This window comes from Falco biarmicus, chromosome 7, assembly GCF_023638135.1.
Source record: "Falco biarmicus isolate bFalBia1 chromosome 7, bFalBia1.pri, whole genome shotgun sequence".
NCBI lineage: Eukaryota > Metazoa > Chordata > Aves > Falconiformes > Falconidae > Falco > Falco biarmicus.
In genome coordinates this window covers 11,499,669-11,524,015 of record NC_079294.1, presented here as the reverse complement: position 1 = coordinate 11,524,015, position 24,347 = coordinate 11,499,669, and the positions used below count along the sequence as shown (strand labels likewise).

The 24,347-nt window shown below is 38.0% G+C and overlaps 1 protein-coding gene across 1 annotated transcript; it reads left to right on the top strand.

Annotated features, from left to right (window-relative positions):
- Positions 1–453: 453 nt before the first annotated feature.
- On the top strand, positions 454–23,505 carry BRMS1L (BRMS1 like transcriptional repressor). The gene is made up of 10 exons (XM_056347099.1): positions 454–667; positions 6,540–6,630; positions 9,685–9,812; positions 12,517–12,596; positions 15,206–15,302; positions 15,713–15,796; positions 18,006–18,070; positions 19,250–19,289; positions 20,119–20,245; positions 21,949–23,505. Exons 1-10 carry the CDS (start codon positions 532–534, stop codon positions 22,070–22,072), a joined length of 972 nt encoding a protein of 323 aa, XP_056203074.1. The 5' UTR covers positions 454–531; the 3' UTR covers positions 22,073–23,505.
- The last annotated feature ends 842 nt before the right edge of the window (positions 23,506–24,347 follow it).

Here is a 24,347-nt window from a genome sequence, read left to right as displayed (position 1 = left end):
AGGCCAAGGGGAAGGCGAGTTTCAAGGGCCGCCTTGCCCAGCTCCTGGGCAGCAGCGCGGGTGCGGGGAGACGTGAGGCCCCGCGTCATCCCTCCGCAGCTCCGATAGGGAACGGCAACGGCTGAACTCCGGCCCCGCAGGCCCACTCCCCCGCCGGGGCCACCTGCAGGAGACGCGGGCAGGTGCGAAGCGCTCCTAACTCCGCCTGAGCGCAGTGGAGCTCTCCGTGGCGAGCGGCCCCACGCATGGCCGGGGCAGGGGGTGCGGAAACCCCTCACCCCCCGCCGGGCCCCTCACGGTCCCCCCACGGCACCTCCCTCTTCCCCCACGCCGCTCCCGGCAGACGACAACTCCCAGCATGCACCGCGCGCGCGCCGGCGTCGGCGGCTGGCGGCGCTCGGCCAATGGGAGGGCGCCGAGGGCGCCAGGCGGGGCAGGTTGCGCAGGGGGGAGGGGCGGGGCTCTGGGGCCGGCGGCAGCGGCGCAGCGGCGGCGGGAAGGGCTGTCCCGGGGCTCGGCGGCAGCGGGACGATGCCGGTCCATTCCCGGGAAAAGAAGGAGAACAACCACGATGAGATGGAGGTGGACTACGGGGAGAACGAGGGCAGCAGCTCGGAGGAGGAGGAGACCGAGAGCTCGTCCGTGTCCGAGGAGGGGGACAGCTCAGGTACGGCAGCTGCCGCGGGGGCGCCGCGGCGGTTCCCTCAGCGTCCGGTACGCTGCCCCGGGGGGAAACCGGTCCCGCCCTCCTGGCTCCGGTGGCTGCCGGTGCCCACCCCCGCCGTGACCCCGCCCCGCGGCCCGGCCCGGCCCAGCCCGTGCTCCGGCCCCGGGGCTCCTCTTCGGGCCGCCGGCCGGCGGGGAGGGACGTGGCGGGGCGCACGGGCCGGAGGCCCCGCTTGGCCCGGAGCCGGCTGGTGCCCGGCTGGGCCGTGTGGGCGCTGCGGGCTGTGCCCTGCTGGGCTCGACTGCATGGCCCGCAGCGGGGTCCTCGGTACGGGCTGCACGCAGCGGCTGGGCATGCTGGCGTACGTGCGGCACACATCTGTGTACATATATGTACGTGTTTCCTCGTATGCAAAATGTGAGTTTCAATCAGATGTTTTGAGGCCTGTCTTTAAGGGGGCATTGGAAGCCCTGTCAGTACGATTGGCCTCTTCTGCAATGCATTTCAACCTCTGTTGAAGATCCCTTCCTTTTTCCATAGCTTCCTCTGGACTGTGCAGTTTGGATGGTACTAGTAGGTGAAATCCAGTTTTAAAAGGATTACTTTTTCAGTGCTTGATTTCCACTGTGTTAGAAGAAGGTTATTATCTGTTCAAACTTCTCTTGTAATTACAAGGGGTAAATTATAAAATGGTCACTTATTGGGAAATGTGCTGATCATCAGATGCATACACCACTGCTCTGGAATCACTAGGTCTCCATAAGTAAGTAGGCCCCGTAAGCAGGATCTTTGTTACTTGAAGGGCAGCCGAAAAACAGTAGCTGTGTTTGTTCAGTGCTAGCTGTGGTCCTGACATGGGTTTCTGGCAGTTTAACTGATGTAGAGTGGTGTGCTGGGATCCTGTCCCATGCCTGTACTAGCACATGGACATGTAGCACGAGTGCCAGGCTTGGCACCTTGGAAGGAGTGGGACGCTGTGAACTAGACAAATTAGGGAGCTGTGAAATTATATTTTTACGTATGTTGGCTTGTGATTGATTTATCTCTGTGTGTTAAAGCCCTCAATGTACAGTTAATTCTTTTTTGTTATTAAAAGATCTGGGAGATCTTGAATATTAAATCCTATGGCTTTTATATTCACGCTGACTGATGCTGTTCAGGAAAAGTCCCGCTGTGGCCATTCCATGTGGACTTGTGGACCTTGCCCTTGCTTGGGCTGTGCATGAGCTAGCAGGGTGCTGGAGCCCCACAGCTGTGGTACAAAGACAGCCAAGCTGACTCATCAGAAGTAGAGTGAAGACTACTTGTGCTGGGAAGTGTGGCTGCCATACTGGGAGAGATGTCACTCTCTTAGACCTTGATCTGAGTTAATACTGTGCCCCAGAGTTGATTCCCCAGTGAGGCCTTGATTAATCCACAAATCCAGGTAATCTGCCCATGGTTTGTACAGAGTTTACTGAGTTTTTGTTGGGGTTTTTTGTTTGTTTGTTTTTTCCCCCCATGTCCATCCCCCATGCCTTTGAGCTGGCAAATATTGCTGACTGAACCCCATTTTACAAGTTAGGCTGCTGGTCCTTGGCTGTCCACCTGGATTGAATTGCTGGCTGCCATCCTTACCCGCCTTCCTGGTATGCTGTGCTTTCCTGTCCCCTTTGTTGCACTGTCTTCAGTGCTTTTTGGGCCTTTGTATGCTAAGCTGTCAGAAAGACAACACGTTGAAAAGGTAGCTGTTGAAAAGGTAGCTAGGGAAAACATCTCAGTGAAGAGTCTGGTATGTAAATGGCAGGCACTGGGGACTATGTGATCAGTGATTAGATCTGCTGCTATTGACCTGCAGTTTAACTTGTAACTTGCAATTTTGTGAGAATATGTAAACACCTCCAACTTTGATCAGTTACCAGGACACCTACACATTTTTGTGAATTTGGGACTAATGACTTGCATGGGTTTAGACAAGAGGTCTCCTGGAACAGGGAGTTCATTAGTTCTGGGCTGTTCCCTCATCTGAGGAAAGATCTTGCTTCTCTTGTCTAATGCAGTGCTACACAGGAGACCTCTTCAGTGAGTGAACTGTGGCCCTCATCAAGGTATGGGCTTGAAAGAGTCAGCAAAATTATTGTAAACATAGTGATATTTGTGTCTGTGTTAGCAACTAATTTGGTAAAATAAGCATAGAGAATAAGTAGTTCTGAGTAGATAGTGCTGAGGCTCCTACACCTCCAAAGTATGTGGGTTTGTTTCAGATTATGTAGCCTGAAATGAGTATGTATGGTTGGAAGCTGCTTGAAGGACAATTCATTGTTTCAGACCCTTGTGTTCTCCATAGATGTTGGAAAATATCTGGCCAGTACCTGAAGTGAAGCTTTGGGTTTAACTTGATAGGAAAAGAGCCTGATCCTGTGTTCACCAAAACTGCTGCAAACTGACCCAGCAGTGCCTGATAAAGTGGGCCAGTCATGGGGCTGGCTTCAAAGCTATGGTGTACTAAAACTTGAGTGTGTATGTGGCTTTTATAAAATTTGAAGTTAACATATCCTCAAAGATGCTTTGGTTGATTTTTATTGAAGGCAAATGATTCTGTTTGTTTACCCTTGTTTTGGTTTCTTTTGGGATTAGGGAGGAGGAAGGAAGAATTGTGTTTTAAGTGAATGTAGTCTGTGAATGTTTCTTTAAAACAATACAAGAAGTTCTCCAGATAATTTCCATTGAATTCCACAGAGAAATGCTTTTAAGGGAGCACTTAACAAGTGGTAGTTACAGGAAATTACATGCTTGTCTCAGTGTCTTGACAAATAGGAACATAGTCCATGGAAGCATATTGCTCCTACAGACATAAGATGATTAGCACCACAAAAAATAAGTCTTAATTAAAATTAGTAAAAGTAAGGATTTTGAAGGGAAGAACTTTTTTTGTTAAATTTGTCATTTGCTTCCATTTGGCTTCCCCTCCCATCCCCAGTAGATACCTGAGAATATGGGAGGTGTGGTTAGAAGCGTTACTTGCCCTTAGAGCTGGCACTGTTTCTGCCCTGTTCCTGTTGATGCTCTGTATTTGGTATAGGGTTTTTATTGACCAGGATATAGAATAGCACATTAGTACAAGTAAAACAGCCACAAATTATGCTCACCATCTCAGATGAGATTTTGGTCATTTTTTCGAGCACTTTATATAGGCCACAGCTTATTAAAAAAAAAGCTATTTTAGGCACTGTTACATTTTAAGTACTATGGGATTTTTTTGTCTTTAAACCAGGCTGCCCTAGTTACTGAGTTGGACTGCTTGAATGTAGTAGGAAAAGAATGACTGTGATTTTGGAAGTGGTTAAAAATTGCCTAAATTGTGCAATATGAAACTTTGTTGGAAATCTGAAGCATTGAGACAGGATGGGCCTGTTGTTAGCAAGTGATTTAATATGAAATGAGGAATCTTCTAGCTCTAGTGGTGAAAATTCTCAGCTGGAACATGAGATTTGATCCTAAAAACCACTTGCTTTTTCAATATTGCGTATTCCCCAATCTGTATGTTGCTTAAGGCCATGGGGAAGAAGTTCAGTAACTGGGGAACTAAGGAGATTTCAGGACTCTGAAAATCTTCGTTTTGAGGCAGGCTAAAGGTGAAAGAATTGAAGAGTGAGTTAGCGTGTGAATTGCCATTCAGTAGAATGTAGGCTTCTAGGCAGAAAGTCAAAGACTTTTAAGTGTAGCTGAGAGGAGATTGGAGAAAGCTATGTGTTACTTCATTGTCTACAAGAGTCAGCTGTGCCCTCAGATAGCAATGCATTATACTTTCCTTGCAACACAAGTTTAAAATGTAAGCAGCAGTCCTCTTCCCCTCTGACAGTGAGTGTCACACTGATCCTCAGCCAGGGTTACAGTTCAGTTTTCTTTATTTGTAGTCCCTAAACAGACACGAACAATAAAATCCATGTCAATTTAAGGAAAAGCTTCTGGGTGAATTCCTTACTAAAACATACTTGGAACCAAGAGCATAGCTGAACACATCTGAAACAAGTACTTGAGTTTGAGAATAAAGTGGGAGAACTGTTGGCATCCCTGTGCTTGTTCCTGTCTGGCTTCACAGGGAGGTGCCTTCAGATTATAAAAAAGCTTTATTTTTATAGCATATAAATGCTTTAGACAATTCTCTGAGTAATATGACTGCCACATTCCTTAAGTCTGACCGAGTTGAAAGTTGCCCAGTCAATTTTGGCTTGATTATTACATCAGGCATCGAAATGAAACTTTGCTCTTTAATCTGATGTTCAGCCTAATTCTGGGGTTCAGGATCTACCTTACTTTTGAGAACAGTATCTTAAAATAAAATAATGTCTCTTAACAGCCTGATACTCTCTTACCCCACCTTCCTCAGTGTGCTAAACATTCAGTGTATTTTTTTATCTTCTGTCTTTAATCTGCTTTCAAATACTTAGATTATATCGTGTTTTAAAACTTTGTACATGCTGTCTTCTTGTTCTAATTGTAATGTGTCAAACTGCAGTAGATCTTTGATTTGGACTTGCACCATTGCAATACAGATTAATGCTGCTCCACTGCCTGTTAATTTTCATATCCAGGCAGAGAAGGGCTAGTGTAGTTTTTAGTCTTTAAAAGCTTGCGATATTTTCAGGACGGAGCTATGTGAAGAAAACTTTATACACTGAGAGTCCAAGTGGAACATCTGAGTTCGTCACATCCTCTGAAGTAGCTATGCTGGCCCTGAAGCTGCTACTTTCACCTCATCATCTTTGCAAATTGCCATACTCTTTTTTGCAAAACAGTAAGGATGAAGACTTCTGCATGTCTTCTCCAACTGGTTGGTAATTGGTCAGTTGTACCATAATGGTAGAGAGCTAATTCCTGGAGATACTGCTGCTATAAAGCAGTTCCAGGACATGTAACTTCTGATTACAGCTTAACAAACCCTTTTTTTCCCTTCTGGGAAGGGTGGCATAGAGTCAAGAATTTTTTAGCTTAGATTTTCTGTTTTCTAGTCTAAGATAAGGTAGTGGAGGTAACAACTGATGTTTAGTAGATGTCTATGGCAAGTGTCAAAATTTTGGGCCCCAAAGTGGGTATTTATTATACTTTATGCTTATGTTTACTAGGTAAATTAAGAAAAAAATCAGCAATATAAATAATACAAAAACCAGTGGAAATAGTGTAATATTAATTCCTCTTGCTAAATAAAAGCATATAAAATCAAGTTTCTGCAAAATTATAGACTTCGCAGGTTAAGAAATGTTTCATTAGAGATGCAGTCATTTTAAATGGTCATTAAGATAAACTACAGATGTTCTTACATTAATATTTCAGCTTTGGAGTACTCTCCCAATTGAACAGCATGAAACCTGCTTTCAAAACCAAGCATTACTTTTTTTAAAAAATATTATTAATGAAACAAAACCTTGAATTTTATATGTCAGATGCAACGTTGAACCTGTACTTAATTTTCAGGACTTGCTTTTGCCCATACCAACTTGGGATACACTTGAATTTTCAGTGACGGTTAATAACTCTTTATGTTTAATGGTGCCTTTCTTCTGGTGTGATACACAATGTTTAGTTCTTCTGTTTCATGCATTCTTAGGATTAGTCAGGAAGTGTAACCTCTTAAAGTCTTACAGTGACAATGTTTCCTGTTTTGAGGAAGTAAAAAAAATGGTTATGGGGTTTCTTCTAGAATTAGATCAAAATTTTCTTACTTTGTAGTTTGTATGGCAAGTGATTTCTTGTATTCTGCTATAATATAATAATGATAATCTATTTATGGCTAAAATTCAGGCTTGCTTCACATTCATTTGAAACAAAATACCCAGTTTATTTAGATATATTACATTGTTCAAAAGAAATTACCTTTTTTTTTTATTTTTAGAAATGGATGATGAGGACTGTGAAAGAAGAAGAATGGAATGTTTAGATGAAATGTCCAATCTTGAAAAGCAATTTACAGACCTTAAAGATCAGTAAGTATTTTAATGCTTTTAAGTGCTTCATTTGAGGATCCATTCTGTGAGAATATTGTGTGCAGCTGGTGTTTCTTTTCTTTCGTATGTGAAGAATAAGGATTGGGAGTTCTGAAATTATTTGCAGGCAGTTCCTCTAAATACTTTTATGTATTTGTTTATTCTCTGTTTTGCTGTAGGAATGGTTTTGAAGTGTTGTTGCTGTAAAGGGCTGGTGTGAGTCTAATTGCATCAAAATGCTCTAGCAGAACCAAGGAATTGTGATGTTTAGTGAAATCTGTGATTTTATTTATTTTCTCCAGATCTTTCTCATCCTTTGACATATATGGGACAGACCCAAGCACTGTCTTTGCTAAGTAAGAAATTAGGGCTTTTTTTGCAGGGTTATCACAGCAGTTTTTATAGTTGGTACCCGATACCAATACTAAAAAAAATAGAAAATACTGTTAGCTCTCTGTAGTTGCCATAATATCTACATCAGTATTAAAGACCTCATAAGGTCTTTTTTACTTTAGAAGAGATTAAATTAATAGCCACAGTTATTTAGAAGTGAGTCTCATTTGTATTAGAGCATACATTGTATGTATTTTAAGTTTTTTCACAGGTGCACAGACAAGCTAGATACATCTGTTCCAATTTAAATTGGTGGTAATTTGGCAACTAACTTAATCGGGTACCTGACAAGTGAAACTTTGAGGAGACCATGTCTGTTTTTGGACATTTTTAACTGAATTTTAACTGAAAATCTGGTCAGTTGTCATTACATTTCAGATGTGTGTTTCTATTGTGAGATAGTTCTTTCTGCTACAGAACTGAGACATACAACTTGCTTTGCCTAATGGCACACTGCCAGGTCTATCAAATAGGGCCTGAAAAGGATTGCCCAACAAGCAATTTCTTGCTGCAGTGTCTAGAGAAGGCTGTTTGTCCTGCTGCTCTTCTTTGGGCTGAGCGTGGAGCTACCTGGGAGATGGAGCCAACCGACGAGTATTGGAACCAGTCGGTACTGACTGATTTGGCATTTGGAAAACTGCCAGCTTTTGAGTTCAGTCCTACTCTTCCATCTGTTGTGTGGCTTGGATGACTGAAAACAGTTTGTGGAAACAAACCTTACAGGAATAAATAGGAAGGAGGGTCATCTTCGGAAGGAACAAACAAGTATTTTGGGGGGTTTAGGGGTCATGTTTAGGAGGTGGTAAGGCTGTGGCAGGGTACATTGTGTAGACACTGGTTAGCTGAGAGATCAGGGTGTTTGTAAGGGCTGGAAGAACTTCGGTGGTGGGAATACTGGCAAAACAGCATTAGAATGATGGAAGAAGGATTATAGGGAGGAGCAGCTGTGAGTAGGGGGTTGATAAAGTTGGGAAAGAAGAAAAAGGTATATAAACAATAGGATGTGTAGTCACAACCAGTAGTAGAGATTAAGTGATTGTATCTGCTTCCTCATCTTTTTTTGGGGAAACTGAATTTGCTTGCTATGAGAGAAGTGGGATTTACTGTGTTGATAGTAGTTACACATTTTAGGCAAATCAGTGTTGGAAAGTACTGGATAAACAGTTTTACTCCATCAGCTGTTGCATGGTATCAAGTGCTGGGAGCACCCAGTCCATAACTGCTTGCTCTGATGTAGCTGGAACTTGGTGCTGTGTAACCAAATGTTAGTGACAGACCAAGTCATGCGCTGTGCACCCATGCTTATGTTCTAGCTAAATAATTCTGCTGTAGCTCTGTGTTAACGATTGTGCGCGTAGCATGCTTATCAAGTATTGAGCCTGACAAACTGGATGTTGATCGGCTGCGGGCTGTCAGTTGACTGCAGAACAGATTGTGTGTATCATACTCTTAATAGTTTGCAGGTAAGAAGGAGGGGAGTGATCATGGACTGTTGCTAGGTTAGGTATGCATGCCTAAACTACAGAGTTGTAACCAAAAATCATGAGCAGGCTGGTGGCAGATGGACAGGAACTATTTCTCAAGGAAGTCTTGATGTATCAGCATACATGAACTTTCTCTCATCTAGTTCATTACTTTATCTATACACTTTAAACAATTAAAAAAGCTACGTCCCTGTCCCAAAGACATCTGTTACATCTGTTTACACAAATATAACAAAGATATGTTTATCTGTTTACACAGATAATATTTGATCTGTTCTTAACAGAGTTCATGCATGTTTGCCTTAATTTTACAGCTTCTGATTGTGGGGTGCAAAGTAAAAAATGAGAACAGGAAAAGCTGGTTATACTGATGATTCTACCATTGAACACTATTTTGAAGTTATCAGTTACAAACAGCGGAGCTTTATTGTGATTGAAGTACTTGTAATTGATATTATATTACATTAAATTTTTTAAAATGCAAGCAGATTTCTTCATTGTCTGCCAGTAAATATCAGCTTTTATAGAAGGAATGAATTCTAGCTAAAATAAAATTATTTTAAATACACTTCCTTTTGGCAGGAGTGGAAGATGTCAGTTAGAAATTATCCCATGATATTTGTGATAGTATGCAATATGTGGATTTCCACAGGAGGTGAGATGAGGGTTGCTTCAATAAGAGCCTGCCTCTCTTTTTTTTCCTCAGTTTATGGTAGGGTGGGAAGAGAGATGTCAACAGAAAAGCAAATGGGTGTTTCTGTCCACAAAATGTCTAACTTTCTCTCCCATGATGTAAGCCATGTTGTTTTTATGTATTGTAGCACCCTTTCCTGTCTTCCTCTTCTGTGCTGATTCACCTCCTATTCCACCTTAATCCTATTAACAGCTGTGCGATTTTTTTTTTTCCTCTTCTTCCTTAGAGATGGAGATACACTTCATTTTATCATGACTTTCTACCTGATTGTCTGCATGTCTTTTCCAGAAAGGGTTAATAGACATGTGGAATATTGTTCAAAAAGAAAATATGTATTAGGAAATTCAAATGGTAACAAATGTTAACTTTGCTTCAGTGGGTGTTCCAAAACAAAGACATGCAGAATAGTTCTTTAAAGATACTTCTTCTAACTTGTGTTTGCTTTTAATTAAATACTTATTTTTAAATTTCTATTATTTTAAGACTTTACAAAGAAAGATTAAGTCAAGTGGATGCAAAACTACAAGAGGTCATAGCTGGAAAAGCACCTGAATATTTAGAACCGTTGGCAGCTTTACAAGAAAATATGCAAATCCGTACCAAGGTGGCAGGTAGGCATGTAAAATGAGTATTGCTGTATCAACAGTATGAACTTGCTATGCATTTTAAGGTCAATCTTAATTGTTTCTTCAGAATTGTTAAATGTGAGTGTGTTTTAAAGTTAGAAATACTGTGGTATGGTTTTAAATGTAAAATATTTTTCAAGTCAAAATGAATAGGTTGCTGAAGTCTTTGCACAAATTGCCTTATAACATTACACTAAAAATATGACTTTTTAATGTTTCATTTAATGGCTGTCTGCTTTGTGTAGTAAGCACAAAATTAGTGAATTAAAACCTGATAATTTTTATTAGAAGATTTGGGATCAAGTCTGCACACTGGTCACTGTTGAAGTGAAGAGATATGTAGGTGCTATCTCATAAAGGGCTTGCCAAATCATCTTAGACGATTGTGTTTTTCTTGATCTTCTAGTCTGTGTCTCTTCTACTCCTCTGCTCCCATCCTCCTGTTCCATCTGGGGAAGTAGGGAAGCTGTCCTTAGCAGTTTTATCTAAGCTGCATTTGAATTATTAAAACTAATGTTTAGATAGGTTTTTACGCTCATCAGAAGAAGCATGCAAGGACTTTGTCTTCCTACAATACCACTGTTCCATAAGACTATACAGTTGTACCCTGGAAGAAGATAAAAGTTCTGTACTTCCCTACTGTAAATTTTTTTCATGTTATAGCTAGACTCCTTTAGGAGTAATTCAGCTGTCTAAGGGTTACCTAACACAGGCTGTCAGAAGGCCGAAAGGAGAGAGTTGTGATCTCTCTAGCCAGAGAAGTTGTGCCACTGTCTTTTTTAAGAAATCCATCAGAAATGTGGTGCAGGCAAACTGTAAAATGGTAAACCTGCTTATACTTTTCATAATACTAGTGTTACTTGAGGCTATTCAGTATGTCTTCATTAGTACTTGTGGCTTCAGGCTATGAAGAGAATTTGAAATCTTTTGGTCCATTGCATTTCTCTCCCCCCTGGTCTATTCCATGACCCTTTTCTTCAGCTGGAATGTGTGGGGTTTAAGATCTTAGTCCAAATGTAGTTGACTAGTCCTAAGTAGCCCACTTGGGTTTCACAGAAGGTTCACAGTTGAACTTGCAGAAGGTTTGATATAAAAGCAACCTTAATCCAGGCTTTTGATTTTCAGTTTTAAGTGCAACTGTGTCAGTGCTTTTATGTAGTTGGATGTGGATAGGCAGCATATTATGGATTCTCCTGATTTGTCTTCAGCAGCACTGAAGATCCATGTTCCAATGTAAAAAGAGTCCAGCATAAAAACAATGAAGTTTCCTTGAAGTTGAGACTAGAAATCAGGATTATTTGGGGTTTTTTTTTTTTCTTTTGTCCTCAAGTGAATGAGACTGATAAAATTATTCCAGAGGAAGCAAGAAACTGCAGAACAGGCTTATTTGCTCTTTCTGTTTGAGAGCCTTGACAGAAGTGGGTAGTAGCAGGGCTTGAGCTCCAGCAGGTAGAAATAGGTCCTTAGTAGTTATGTGAGAGGGGAGGGAGGAAGGGGTGGTGGTGGGAGAAAGAAAAAGCACTGAACTATGGATGTAATTGCACCTGTAGTAGAGAAGAAACTTTTGTTTGTCTGCTCTCTAAGGCACTGAGCACTATTCACACAAAATGTAGGTCTTGACTTTTTCAGCAAGTCAGGAATACAGCTGTTTCTTCTAGATGTATTCATGCCTATACTGCTTGATTTCAGGCTAATAAGCAGTGATTATAAATTGGTAGACCTATATATGCCAGTCAGCCATAAATATTACAAAAAAAAAAAAGGCATCATAACATACTGATGTAAGAAAAGAACATCTTGAATCTAGATCAAAAGAGACTTCACAGCTGAAACATGATTGACATAATACTTTGCAGTTCGTTACCAGCAATTCCTCTGAAAAACAGTATTGTTACTTTTGTACTGTATTAATTTATAGTCAACTGAATTCTAAGGGAAGTTGGTTTGGGGAGTTCTTCACTTGCTAGACAGCACCAACGTGTGTGCAAACTTAACTGCTCAAGATGATAATCTGGAACAATTTGTGGTGTTGATTCCATTGAATATATTAAATCAAGTTCTATCTTTACTTGCCAGGTATTACAGTTCAAATATCTTTCAGATTATTTCAGCTGTTTGGTAGATAGGCCTGCAGAAATGTATAAGAAATGCTGCCAATACTCAAAAGCAGTATCCTTTGTATCATGAGGTGGCTATTTCTAAGAAAAGAACATCTTGTTAATTGATATAATTAAGGTCATGCGCTATAAAGTAAGCGTTATTCCAGATATTAATTTGTGAAAGCTTGTTCTTTCATTCAGTTTTCTAGCTATTTAAAACTTTGATTAGAGAACAGAACAGGCCTTTTAGTGCTTCATGGATTTGAAAACTGAGAATAGCCAGGATAATTTGATCAGAAATGAGAAATAGACCTACTTTGTAAAGTTAGTGTGACTGCTGGTGTAATTTGTTGACTGATAGGGGAAAAAATTAAAATAGCATTTATTTTTCCTTAGATCTTCAGAATTAAGGGATTACTTGTTCTTATTTCACTCTGTTATGCAGTTGGCCACTTTAAGTGCCTAATATAATATATCTGTGTTTTCCACTATGTGCATGTTTTGGGACTTGCAGGGAGTCTTAAAAAGAGAATTCTGAAATCATATATTAGCTAAAGTAAGTAATATTGCTGTAATTTGTCTGATTACAGGTATCTATAGAGAGCTTTGTCTGGAATCTGTGAAGAACAAGTATGAATGTGAAATTCAAGCCTCTCGACAGCACTGTGAGGTTGTGCCAGATATTTTACATTGATAGCTAATCTCATCTAACTTTACTGTGTCATGCTTTGCAAGTTCTTTGCATGTTTTTATTATTGCTGCTGTTTGCTATTTGAAAGAATTGCCTTGTGATATTTAAGCCCACATAAGAGGTTATTCAAAGCTTATAAAAATTAGCTTTATGTTAGTTTGGCTTTGCATATAAGTATACCTAAGGTTTCTTATTTTCATGAAGATTCTTATTAATAGATTCCAACATGATTTTTTAAACCTTTGTTATAAAAAATTACCAAGAACAGTAATGAAAGTATATGACATGATTTAGCAAAAATTACCTTATATTTTAATAACAACAGTAATAATAATAATAATGATGTCTTTTTAAGATGTCTTGGCCAGCTAGTGATAGAGTTGTCATTTTAAAAACAGTTACAGGAAATATAATTTCTTTCCTTGAACATAAACATTCCTGTTTAAACATTTAAATAGGGGGTACCGGGGTACAAATACTCAAGTACATGTATGCCCAATGCTGTAACACAGCTGTTCAGATCCTGGGATTTGCACCATAGTACTCCTTGACCCCCTGTTACAGTTGCTTAAAGGTGTTTTCTTCTGAGTGGTTCTCCATATTCCTGAAGTGTGTGGCTCCTACTATATGAATAAAGCAAGAATGTGCTTATGTACTTTTTTAAAAAAAAATTCCATTTTGTTGACGCCTTGGAGCAAGGTATAACTACTCATTACTGTCTTCGCTCCTGTGAATACTCCTGAGGTTGGACAGAATGCAGTCAGACTTGCAGGGTTTCTCACCTGTGATTGAATGATTTGCTATGGCTATATATTATTCTTCTTTAACATGGTCCTTGCCCCTTGTTTTGCTGTTTCTATACTGTGAAACCTTCAAATTTTAAATATTTGCCATTCAATAAGGGTCTCTTGGGAGAAAAGCTCTTTAAAATCAGCAGTGCTGCTTGTAGAATCACTGTTCCGCTGGAATATAACCATTCAGCAAGAACGCCTCTGATGCTTGTAACAGCTTTTCACACCTTGTTTGTCACCAAGTGCTTGAAGCAAAACATGTCTAAACACAAAGACTATTCAGTTTTAAAATGGAATTTTAAAACTGTCTCAGAACAGATAACACTCATTTGGCATTTCAGGTATATGTAAGAGGTTCTGCCTTTTCAGTTGCACTGGAATTTTTTTTATAATTAGGGTTTGAAAACTGTATGAAAGCAGGTCTTTGTAATATTTAAATACTTTGTAACTTGAAGGGAATGATAAACATGACAGCCATTTAATAGAGCGGGGTTCTTTGTTTTCGTCTATTCCTCAACTGTTTTGCTTCATTGCAGCAGACTATCTTAAACATTGGTAGAGGTAAGTTTCTGTTAGTATGCTGTGCTGTGGGCAGGAGCAGTTGAGGTGTAGACATTTGCTGACTTGGCTGTAGGGACTGCAGCTTCTGGTGGAGTCATGGTAGCAAATAGCTAGATGCAGTGACTTGTGCTGTTGAAAGTGTTTTTTCAGTGAGCAAGTCCAAGCCCTCTGTTTTCCAGAGTTGTTTAAAAGATGTTCCTCTGTTTTCTACTTCTGTTTTAGGAAGTGTGCAAGCAAATCTATTTCCTTGAGGCTTGGAACTCAGCTTAATTCCAAGTACTGGTTTAGAGAGTTTATTGGTTTTTTGATGCTGACTTTAAAAGGGTAACTGATCTATATAGCTACTGTGTAATTTTGGTATTGGTCCTAGGTGGTGAACTATAACTGAGAACAATTTACTATAAAGCTAATTTTCTTGTTTTGAAACACTTGGAGATGCAAGAGAGTGTAGACTGCACAAAGTGCTGTAGAAAGTTCACGTCGGTGTGGTTTTGTTTGTCTTTGTATATAAAAAGTGCTAATGCTACACCTAACATTGAAGGCATTATGTTAATTTATTTGGATCAGAAATAGCCTTTTAAAAGGACAAACTAGCTAACTTTTCTAAAGCAGTACTTTAAAAGTGTTTCCTACAGCTTTAAGGTAGACAGTTTTGCTTAGAACAACTATCTAGATTATTTTATGTGCTCAATAAGTTCTTCTGTGGGAAGGTATTTTTCAGTTCTATGAAAACAGACAATTATAAATACTGTGGTATTAGAAGATAATTCTCTATGAATGACTCCAGGTTTATTAATATTGGAGACAGCTTATTAAAAAGCTTTCCATGAAGACATTCACTTTTCTGATTTGTAATGGAAGGTGGCATAGATGTCACTACTTCACAGTTATTCATTGTGAATAAATCTTTGCTATCCAAAACTAGAATACTGTATTTGTGTCAAAACACAAACAGCATGCAGCTAGATCTCCAGAGTAACTTTTATATACTTAGTTATTCTTGGTACTGATATTTGATAACTATATTTACACTTATGCCAAGTGAGCGTGCTTGTCTTTAAGGACCTAGGATCTCATACTAAGAAAGTGGATAGAGGGAAATGTCATATGCTTTATGAATTGTGAAAAATTTTCACCTAAAGCTACTCTTACCTTTCTCCCACTAAGGCTTTATATTATCATATATATATTTAGATGATAGTCATGTAAAAATGTGTAATTTCTTGCTTTCTTCAGAGTGAAAAGCTTCTGTTGTATGATACTGTACAAAGTGAACTAGAAGAGAAGATTAGAAGACTTGAAGAAGACAGGCATAGCATTGACATTACCTCAGGTGGATAGAAGTTCAAAGTTTGGGTTTTTTTGTTTGGTGGTGTGTGTTTTGGTTTTGGTTTTGCTTTTTTACCTTAATCTTCTGGTGGCTACTGATTAGTTGACTGTACACATAGTATGTCTGGTGAGTTTTGGGTTATCCAGTAGAATGCTATTCAGCTGTAGACTTTGGGTGGGGAGTAGAGTTTAAGCTTAAAACAAACTTTGGTCTCTTAATTGTCAGAAACCCTTGTGTGTATTGAGAGTATTAATCCATTGCAACATAATCATGTAACACTTTCATTTTGTTCAGAAACAGCACCTCACAGAAAATGTGGTGCTTTGCATTTTTGGACAATGTTTTCTGCTGTAGAAAGAGCTAAACGTGTAAGCATTTCTGATTCATAGCATATTCTTATTATGTCTTTCCAGAATTATGGAATGATGAGCTACAGTCCAGGAAGAAAAGGAAGGATCCATTTAGTCCAGATAAGAAGAAACCTGTTGTTGTATCAGATATCCTTTTACTGAAATCATTGTTCTTTCTAGTAGTGTTTACTGTTTAATAGCTAGTTTTATTACAGATGTCATCAATAACGAGTTGAAATGATAGTGTTTTCTCAAAATAGATGTTTGTCTGGCAGATAGTATTCTAATTCAAATTAGAGAAACGATGTTGATACATCCCATTATGAAAATTGAAATTAAGGTTCTCTTAATCTAACTGCCAGTTTAATATAGAGAATATTTCTGAAAGTTGATTTTTCTAACTCTTCAAAACTTAGAGCTACAAGGCAAAAACACGAAAAGGTTAGGCATTATGTTTACAAAGTGAACTTGACTTGTGTAACCTCTCCTGTATAGCTTTGCTTCTCATACTGGGACATCTTTACTTAATTTGTTACATCTTAACAATTTCATAGACTTCAGAACCTTCTGATTAAAAGTTTAAAATTCCAAGAATTGAGACATTTGACAAGTTGTGTATTTTTGTGGGTCTGGGGCTCCCATAGAGTGAGTATAGTGTTTTAAGAATTTTGCATTGATGACTTCTTCATAGCTGTTGACAAGCACGCAGCGCAGCTGAAACTTTTAAAGATATAACACCAAAGAGACAATGTCATCTTTCTCCAGAGAAAGAAAGAGATGCCTTTGTAAACGGAGTGTTCTCTCTACTCCTACCCCCAGCTTAACATCTTTATAGGGTAGACATGCAATGGCTTAGAAGTTGTCAGAATCATGGAGACTACCTAAAAGAGACAAACTTCTAAGTATTGATGTTGTATGGTATAAAGGCCTTTTTTTATTGCGAAGTTACTGCAAAGTTTCACAAGGTTTTATAACATTAGGAGAAGGGGGAAGGAAGAAGTTCTGAAAAAACTGTCATCACTGGGATACCTTCCTTCAGGATGGTTGATTTACTGGAACACATCCCAGATAGATTATTTGTCCTAATAATGACTGTTCTTCCATTAGGACGTGTCATAAATTCAGTTTAGTAGAGATATTTTTTAACTAGTGCTTAAAAGCAAAGTGGTATTAATCAGTGCAAGTTTCTTTTTAGCAATTTCAGTGCCAGGTTGTGTGAAAGTGTATTTTCTTTACCTCTTGGTCATCCCTGTGTTAGGGATGTCCATATAAGTAGCATCAGATTCTATGAATTATGAGCTACCTTGCTATTTTAGAATGCATTCCAAACAGAAAATACTAACATAGTATTAGGTCTAAAACCCCAGCAATTTCAGGCAATACATAAAGCTGAGAATTTTTAAGTTGTGCACTAAGTTAATTTGCTCTTTTAGCTTATGATTTTAGAACACTTATGAACTTGACAGTTTGTACTGTCCTGTGGAAAGCAATAAAATAAATAAGCAATATTTATAAATTACAAATAAAACCCCCACTAAAATAAAAAAAAACCTAGAAATTTTACATGGTTTTTGCTTTTTAATTCTTTAATTTAGAAGAAAACAAATTTGAAAATGGCTAAACATTTTTAAAATTTCAAATGGAATGCAAGTTAAAGCTCTCAAGTCCCATTTTAGGAGATTTAGTTTTCAAACATTCATAGCACCTTTTTCTAAACTTGTTTTTCAGAGATGAAATGGGGAGAAACAAAGTAAGAACTGAAGACTGTTGTAATGAAATAGATGTGCTATGTGGAGTTTTGTTTTGAAGTTTACATATTGTTCTAATACACAATTTTTTACTTTACAGTTGATAGAAAGGGGCTTTGCCTTTATTTCCTGTTTTCTGGATATTTGATATTCAGAGGTGTGCTGTCTATACTTTTCTCTCAAACAAATATGAAGCAGAATACTGTAAAAATAATGATTTTATTATAGCTGATACTAGTGTAGATGCTGATTTGCAGTTGTATATTGAAATTGCAGTGAATTTTAATGTAATTTGTAGTATTGCAAATAAAATTATTTTTTAAATCATTAAGGATGGAAGTTGTATCACATTTGTTTATCTTATCCTCATGTTGAACTCCAGTAGTCTGAACAACTGTCTACATACTATTACTTATCTTTCTTAATAATTTTTCAAGTGTACTTCTAGGTTGCATAATTCAAAGATGCATTTATTTTTGCTGAGCTTTCACTTCACGTAGGTATTCTCTGTGTGAAAGATGGGCGGAACAGAGCTATTAATATATTTGTATAAACAAATTAGAGTATTTTTATTATTGCTGTTTAAAAGTTTTCCTTAACTTTTCCACGCCCCTATATAGTTTATATGTTACAAGATCTTGATATACTTGAAGACTGGACAACAATAAGGAAGGTAAGATGAAAAGACGAGTGCCGGTGGCTGTGTTCTTGTCTAGTCCTTTTGCCTCTTAAAAATACATAAATGTGTTTCTTGCATGATCAAAACTGAACGGGTTTTTATTTCTTCAGTAGTTAATTGCAGTTCAAGCTATGTTACTGCTGCTTTTTCTGACTCTACCCAAATTGCACAGAGGAATAGAATGAAGTGGTGGAAAAGGTTATCTCTAAAATGGGTAGTCCATAATTTGCCATGACTTATTGATGTATTTTAAAAAATATATTCAGCTTTTAAGTGCAGAGTGCCTTTTTCAGACCTTTGCCATATTGTTAAAGTAACTTTGTAATGAAATGCTATCCTTGCCTTGCACCTGCAGTCAGAACATTCCCCCTAGTACCCTAGTGCTTCCCAGCTTACGGAATAGCAAACTACTTAAGTGTATTCAAAAACTTGGTGGGAAATGGCTTTGAGTCAATTTCCATCCTGATTTATACTTGTACATATTTCCTAAATATGTAAGTAAATAAGTAGTAAAATGTGATGCCTATGTGATAACTTGTCTGATGTTTCTCTTCCGATCACATCAGAGGAACAGACACAAAATACCTTTCCCTTGGTTTCTTTCATGTAGTGTGACATGATTTTAAACAATAGCAACAAACTGAGAATCTACTGGGGATTTTGCCTTTTCTGGAAATAAGTTAAAAAACCAAGAAGTGAACAAAAAGAGAAACTTGTAAAAATGCTTGGAGTTTTTTAAACCTACTTTAATACTGTGTGTGACCTAGAGTTTATGTGAGTGAAAATTTGTGAGCTTATGAATATAACCTATGAGTCAAAAGAGTAGGTTGTTTATATAGCATTTTGTTTTTCAGAATGAGTTTATGTAATTTTGTATTTTCTTGACAGAAGTACCTAAACAGCAATTTTGAGGGTTTAATTTAGAAAATACCCTGAGTTATCTGAAATTAAAACTTATTAAAGAAGGTGATTTTTTTTCACCCTCAAAATGCTATTTTATTTAGTTACAGAATCACCATTGAACACACTTTTATTTTAGATTTGTTCTGATTCTGCCTTTTGCGTATAAAAGCAAGTATCCTGAGCTACACTGCATGTAACTTCACAATTATAGCTGGCAGTTAATTAAAAAAAAGACTATGCTTGCTGACTCAATTTTCTTTGTGTTTCAAGGCAATGGCTACACTGGGGCCACACAGAGTAAAGCCAGAACGTAAGTAAACATAATCTGGATTCACAAGGCAGAACTTGCTATGTGCAGTGATGCAAACTGCATCTAGGCAAATCATACTTATTTTGGCCCTGGTGTAGTGATGGAGGATGGGGTGAGGTGGCTGGAAGATGCGGCTTCTGTCTTTTCCCTCTCTCAGGTGCTGATCCTTGTAGCTCGATTGCAGGTGATGGTGTTGACAGGTGAATTCTAGAATTTTTTCAACAAAAATTTAGACTTCTAAAAGCGGGTTACACCAATTAGTAGTAGCGAGTTATGCCAGTGTTTACACAAGATGAGGCAGGAAATAGAGTGTCTGGACCCTAGGGGTGCTTTCTGAAGGATGCTCCCGTTCACTGCAAGCTACAGCCCTGAAGCAGAGCTATGAGAAGCACGTCAGTGGTCAGTGCTAGGTAAAATCAGATACTTGAAGGTGGTGAGTAAGGAGGAAAAGGGAGAGAGGAGACAGGGAGGTGGCGTATTTCGTTAGCAGCGTATTCCTACTTGCATGTTGTGGTAATGTGCTGATGAAGTTGTTTCAGGTTCTGCCATTTGAAGTCTTCTCTATACTGCATTACTTCATTTGTGAACATTCATACCTGCGATATGAAGGTTATGAGAAAGATAGCTTCTGTGTGAAAATGGAAATATAACTTATCTGGCTGGAAGTAAGGTGTCTTGCTTCCAATTTTCATGCATTCTTGCAATTATTAAGAGAGAGGCTACTTTGATAAAGTGTGTATTCTGTGTAAATAAGTTGACGAAATTGTATTTAAACATCTAATTAACTTCTGCCAAGTCAATATTAAATTACGTTTGTTGATCATTTTAGCACCTGTCAAATTGGAAAAGCACCTGCATAGTGCTAGATCTGAAGAAGGAAGACTCTATTATGATGGAGAGTGGTATGGACGTGGACAAACAATATGCATTGATAAGAAAGATGAGTGTCCTACAAGGTAAAGATTATTGAGTTTATGCAGCTCTGTACATTCATGTTAAGCAGTAGCTAGGATGACAGCGTTGAAGAAAAAGGCTTCTTCGAAAATACTGCTACCTTAATAACATTTATTAGTTCACTTTGGAAGATAGGCAATATCAAAGAAGGCTGAGTGCTGAACTTCTGGGAGAGGCTAGTAAAGGTTGGAATTCACCGAAGGTAATGAGGTGTTTGTCAAGTTAAGATGTCACTAACAATTTAAGCTGAATAGCCTTTGAGTAAGTTTTTTTGAGAATCTTGGGGTTTTGTTGCTTTGACAATTTGATCTGTTGGCCCACCCAAAAATAATTATGGGAAACCGCTTTATACCATTAAAGTTAAGCTTTGTTTTCAGTTGATTAATGCTGTGAAGGAAAAGAGGTGGAACTTTTTTTACAGTATTTCCCTCTCTTAACAAAGGCTCTACCTGGGAGCTGTCATTTTGCAGTGCAAATTTTGTTGAATGTTTAAGATGATACCTAAATGTATTTTCTCTGTATGGATAATATTTTTAAACTCTAAAAGGTGGGTATATTTAAAACAATATTTGAAATTAAATGTATATCTTACCTTTTACTGAATGGGGCAAATCAATCTAAGCACAGTGTTGATTAAATATGCACAGCTAACCAGGAAAAACAACGTCATATAGCAGTAGTTTACTGTAAAATTGGCTGTTTCTTTTCTTCCCTGCGTATGGTGAAGGGGAACAGATTTTGGAGATTCTGGTGTTTGTTCAGGGCTGAAACAGAAAGGTATTTTAGTAAACTATATATTCTTCCTGGAATGTAAAAAATTCTGAATTAGTTTAGCAGAACATAGCAGTTACACTGGGCCAAAGAAAGATCTTAGTATCCTGTGTCTGACAAAAGCCAAAAGCTGCTGATGTTTAACAGGGCAAGCATACAGCTGGAACTTTCCCAGCCTTTCGAGATTTTAGCAGCTTTTAAGGCTGAAGAGTTTCCTGGAGGGAGTTTTGTCATGCTCAGTGTGTGATAGATCTTTCTTCTGTTAACAGTTTCACTCTCTGGTTTTGAGCCTTTTTTTGTCATCAGTTCTAGTTGAAAAAAAAAAAATTTTCCTGGCATGTAAGGGGAGGGAGGCAGTTGTGTTCATTATTTGTATTAATGTTTACCACAAGGAGCTTGAAAGCAGGGTTAATGTAAGAATGGTTCAATAAATCAGGCTTTGACTTTGTTTCTTATGGTCTTGGTATAATGACTAACAGTTGAATACTTTTCCTGCGTTAAGTCTTGGGCTTTAATCTGTTTAACTTTTTTCCAAATGCTTTGTATTCAATGTAATTTCTGAGTATGTTTTCCAACAGATCTGGTTTTTACCATGGTAGTCTATTGTGTTTTCTATGGGTGACTTGTTCTTTTAAACAATTAACATAGTTGTACATGTTGAGAGTTTTCTCATAGGAGAAGAAAATAGATAGGTGGCTGAAAAATCAGCTACCTCCACTAAAGACTTTGATAACATGCAGTTATCAAAGAATTCTGTTAAAACTATCCTTACAATGCAGCCAGTATTTTTTGGGTCTAGCATTTACAACTAATGCATGTTTTTATTTACTGTATGGAAATACAGCTGTGGTTTTGAGGCTATTTATTAGCTTATAAGGTTTCTGAATTCTTCTTTTTTTTCTTCCCCCGACCCTTCTTCTCTCATTTTCTGTAGTGCCATAATTACAACAATTAACCACGATGAAGTTTGGTTTAAAAGACCGGATGGAAGCAAGTCCAAGTTGTATATTTCTCAGCTACAGAAAGGAAAATACTCAATTAAGCATAACCACAACTGACTGTTGCAAACCAGAGATGAAACAAGTGGTATTGCCATGCTTGATGTGCCATGGGGTGAAAGTTGTATTTAAGTGTTTTGTATTCCTTACAAATTTACAGCAGTATCTGATGTGTATTTGTAGTGCTGTATGTAAACTTCATATGGATGGCCTTCAGAAACCTGAGGATGTTAGATCATGTGGACGGATGTTTTACCTCTAAGTTGGGTCCAGTGCCTAAGATTATGAAGTATGCTCTTCAATTATAATGTCTCAGAACTTCTCACATTTGTAAAATGAAAAAAAAAAAAAAAAAAATCTCTTTGGTGACCAGTTGGTGTGATAAAAATGATAACCATAATTACCAGCAATTCACTTTGTTTTCAGTGAACATGTCATGCTTCTCTTGTGGATGTAAATTTAGCCTGTTCAGCTGTTGCTTTTGAATAGATTGTAACATGTGTAAGCATTCTTTTATCCAAGATGGACCAGTTTATTAAAATTATTGCCCTCAACAGCTCTGCTAGTACTGACTGTTACATTTTGTAAGGTTTATTATGTAGCTTGTTCTGAGAAAAAACCAATATTTCGAGCTACATTTTTTTGAGGAGCACTTTTCTAGTTTAGGACCCTATTCCACAGTAAACAAATTGTTGGTGGCATTTTTTCTTCTTCCCCAGATTGCCTAGAAAAATTTATGCATAAAATAGGCAGTGTTGCTCCAAACCGTGTTATATGTAGCCCACAAAGAACAACTGCGAGGATTGTTATGTAAATACTGTTGCATGCTCTGCTTGTTTGGTCCACAGTTGTATGAAATACTATGAATCTCTTTATCAAAAGGAAAGTATTTCCCCAGAAATCATGTATCTGGGAAAATTTACACCGACTTTTTCACCAAACACTTTTCCAAATTTCTGTACCCTACTTCATCTTACTCAACACCAGAATTATTTCATGCAGCTTAGAAAGCTGAATTTCTCTCAAATCTTACTGTCTAGGCCACAGAGAAAAGTCCTAAATCTTTGATGTTAGTGTGATGTGCTTGGAGCATCTAGAATGATAGATGGGATTGCTGAAGAATTATTAATGCGTTGGTTATGTGCACTTTAATCTCCACTTATGGTGATTCTTCTTGGAGAAAGAAAGCATCCATTTGCTTTAAATGATCACAGCAAATAAGTATTTTTATTGTAACATATAAATGTTTTATTCCTATATTGTCTCTTCTAGTGCAGGGTGGTAACTACTTTCCCAACGCCAAATCAGTTTCTGCTGAGTGATGCTTTTCTACAATTCTGTGACATTATTAATCAAATGTACATAAAGTATCAATTGACATGTTGGCTTTTAACAATATGAACTGTATGTATACAGTTGTTTGATAAAGTTTTTGTAATAAAATATTCGTATTTTTTAACTTAGTATATAAATAAATCATCTGTGGTAGTGGACATCTTTATGTTGTTTTGCTCTTTGGTTTTCTAGTCTTGCTGGAATTGCTGTTCTACCAAATGCTAAAGGGGAAATCTGTTTAAATTTCAGAAGGCCTAAATCTTCTTAAAAACATTTGACTTGCCCTTTTTTTCCTTTGAATTTTCAGTTTGTATGTATATATCTTGTTTCTTTGTTTTTACACTTTTTTTAAATATCTTATGGAACCACTGTTCTGTGCTGTTTATAAATCAAGTGTAAGCACTGTTAAGAACCTCTTAGCTATTGACGTGCTTGAAATGATCTGTATTTAGGGCATGCTGGGCACCCTACACTGTTTCTGTGGTTCACCTCTTTCCTCTTCTGTATTTTGAACCTCTCTAGATGCAATTGATTATTTCTAAAGCTGTTTCTAATCTGACCTCTTTTGGGTGCAGAACTTTGCTTTGTGTAGCCTTGCAGTTCAGACTGACGTTTGGTGAGCATGGCTGCTTTATTCAGAGTATCAACAGGACACCTAATAAGCACAGCAGTATGGGTTAGTGATCAAACAACTGGGATCTACCTGTTCTGTTGCTGTAAGTCTAAGAAACCGAGCTATGGCTTTCCTTTTAACACGTAATCACTTCCCTGTGTACAATTATAAAGGTATGAGGTTGGTCTTTTTTTATCATTGGCTAATTGTTTCATGCCTAGACAAATCATATTTAATACATGCTATATATCTTTTTAGTATTTGAACAGTTAATGGTTTGCGCACTCCATCATAAAATCTAAAAGGTATCTTCAACAGATTTTTTTAGTCCTTTGAAGTCCATTAGCCTGTTGTCCATCTGTTTTATCTTTTACACGGCTACAGCAA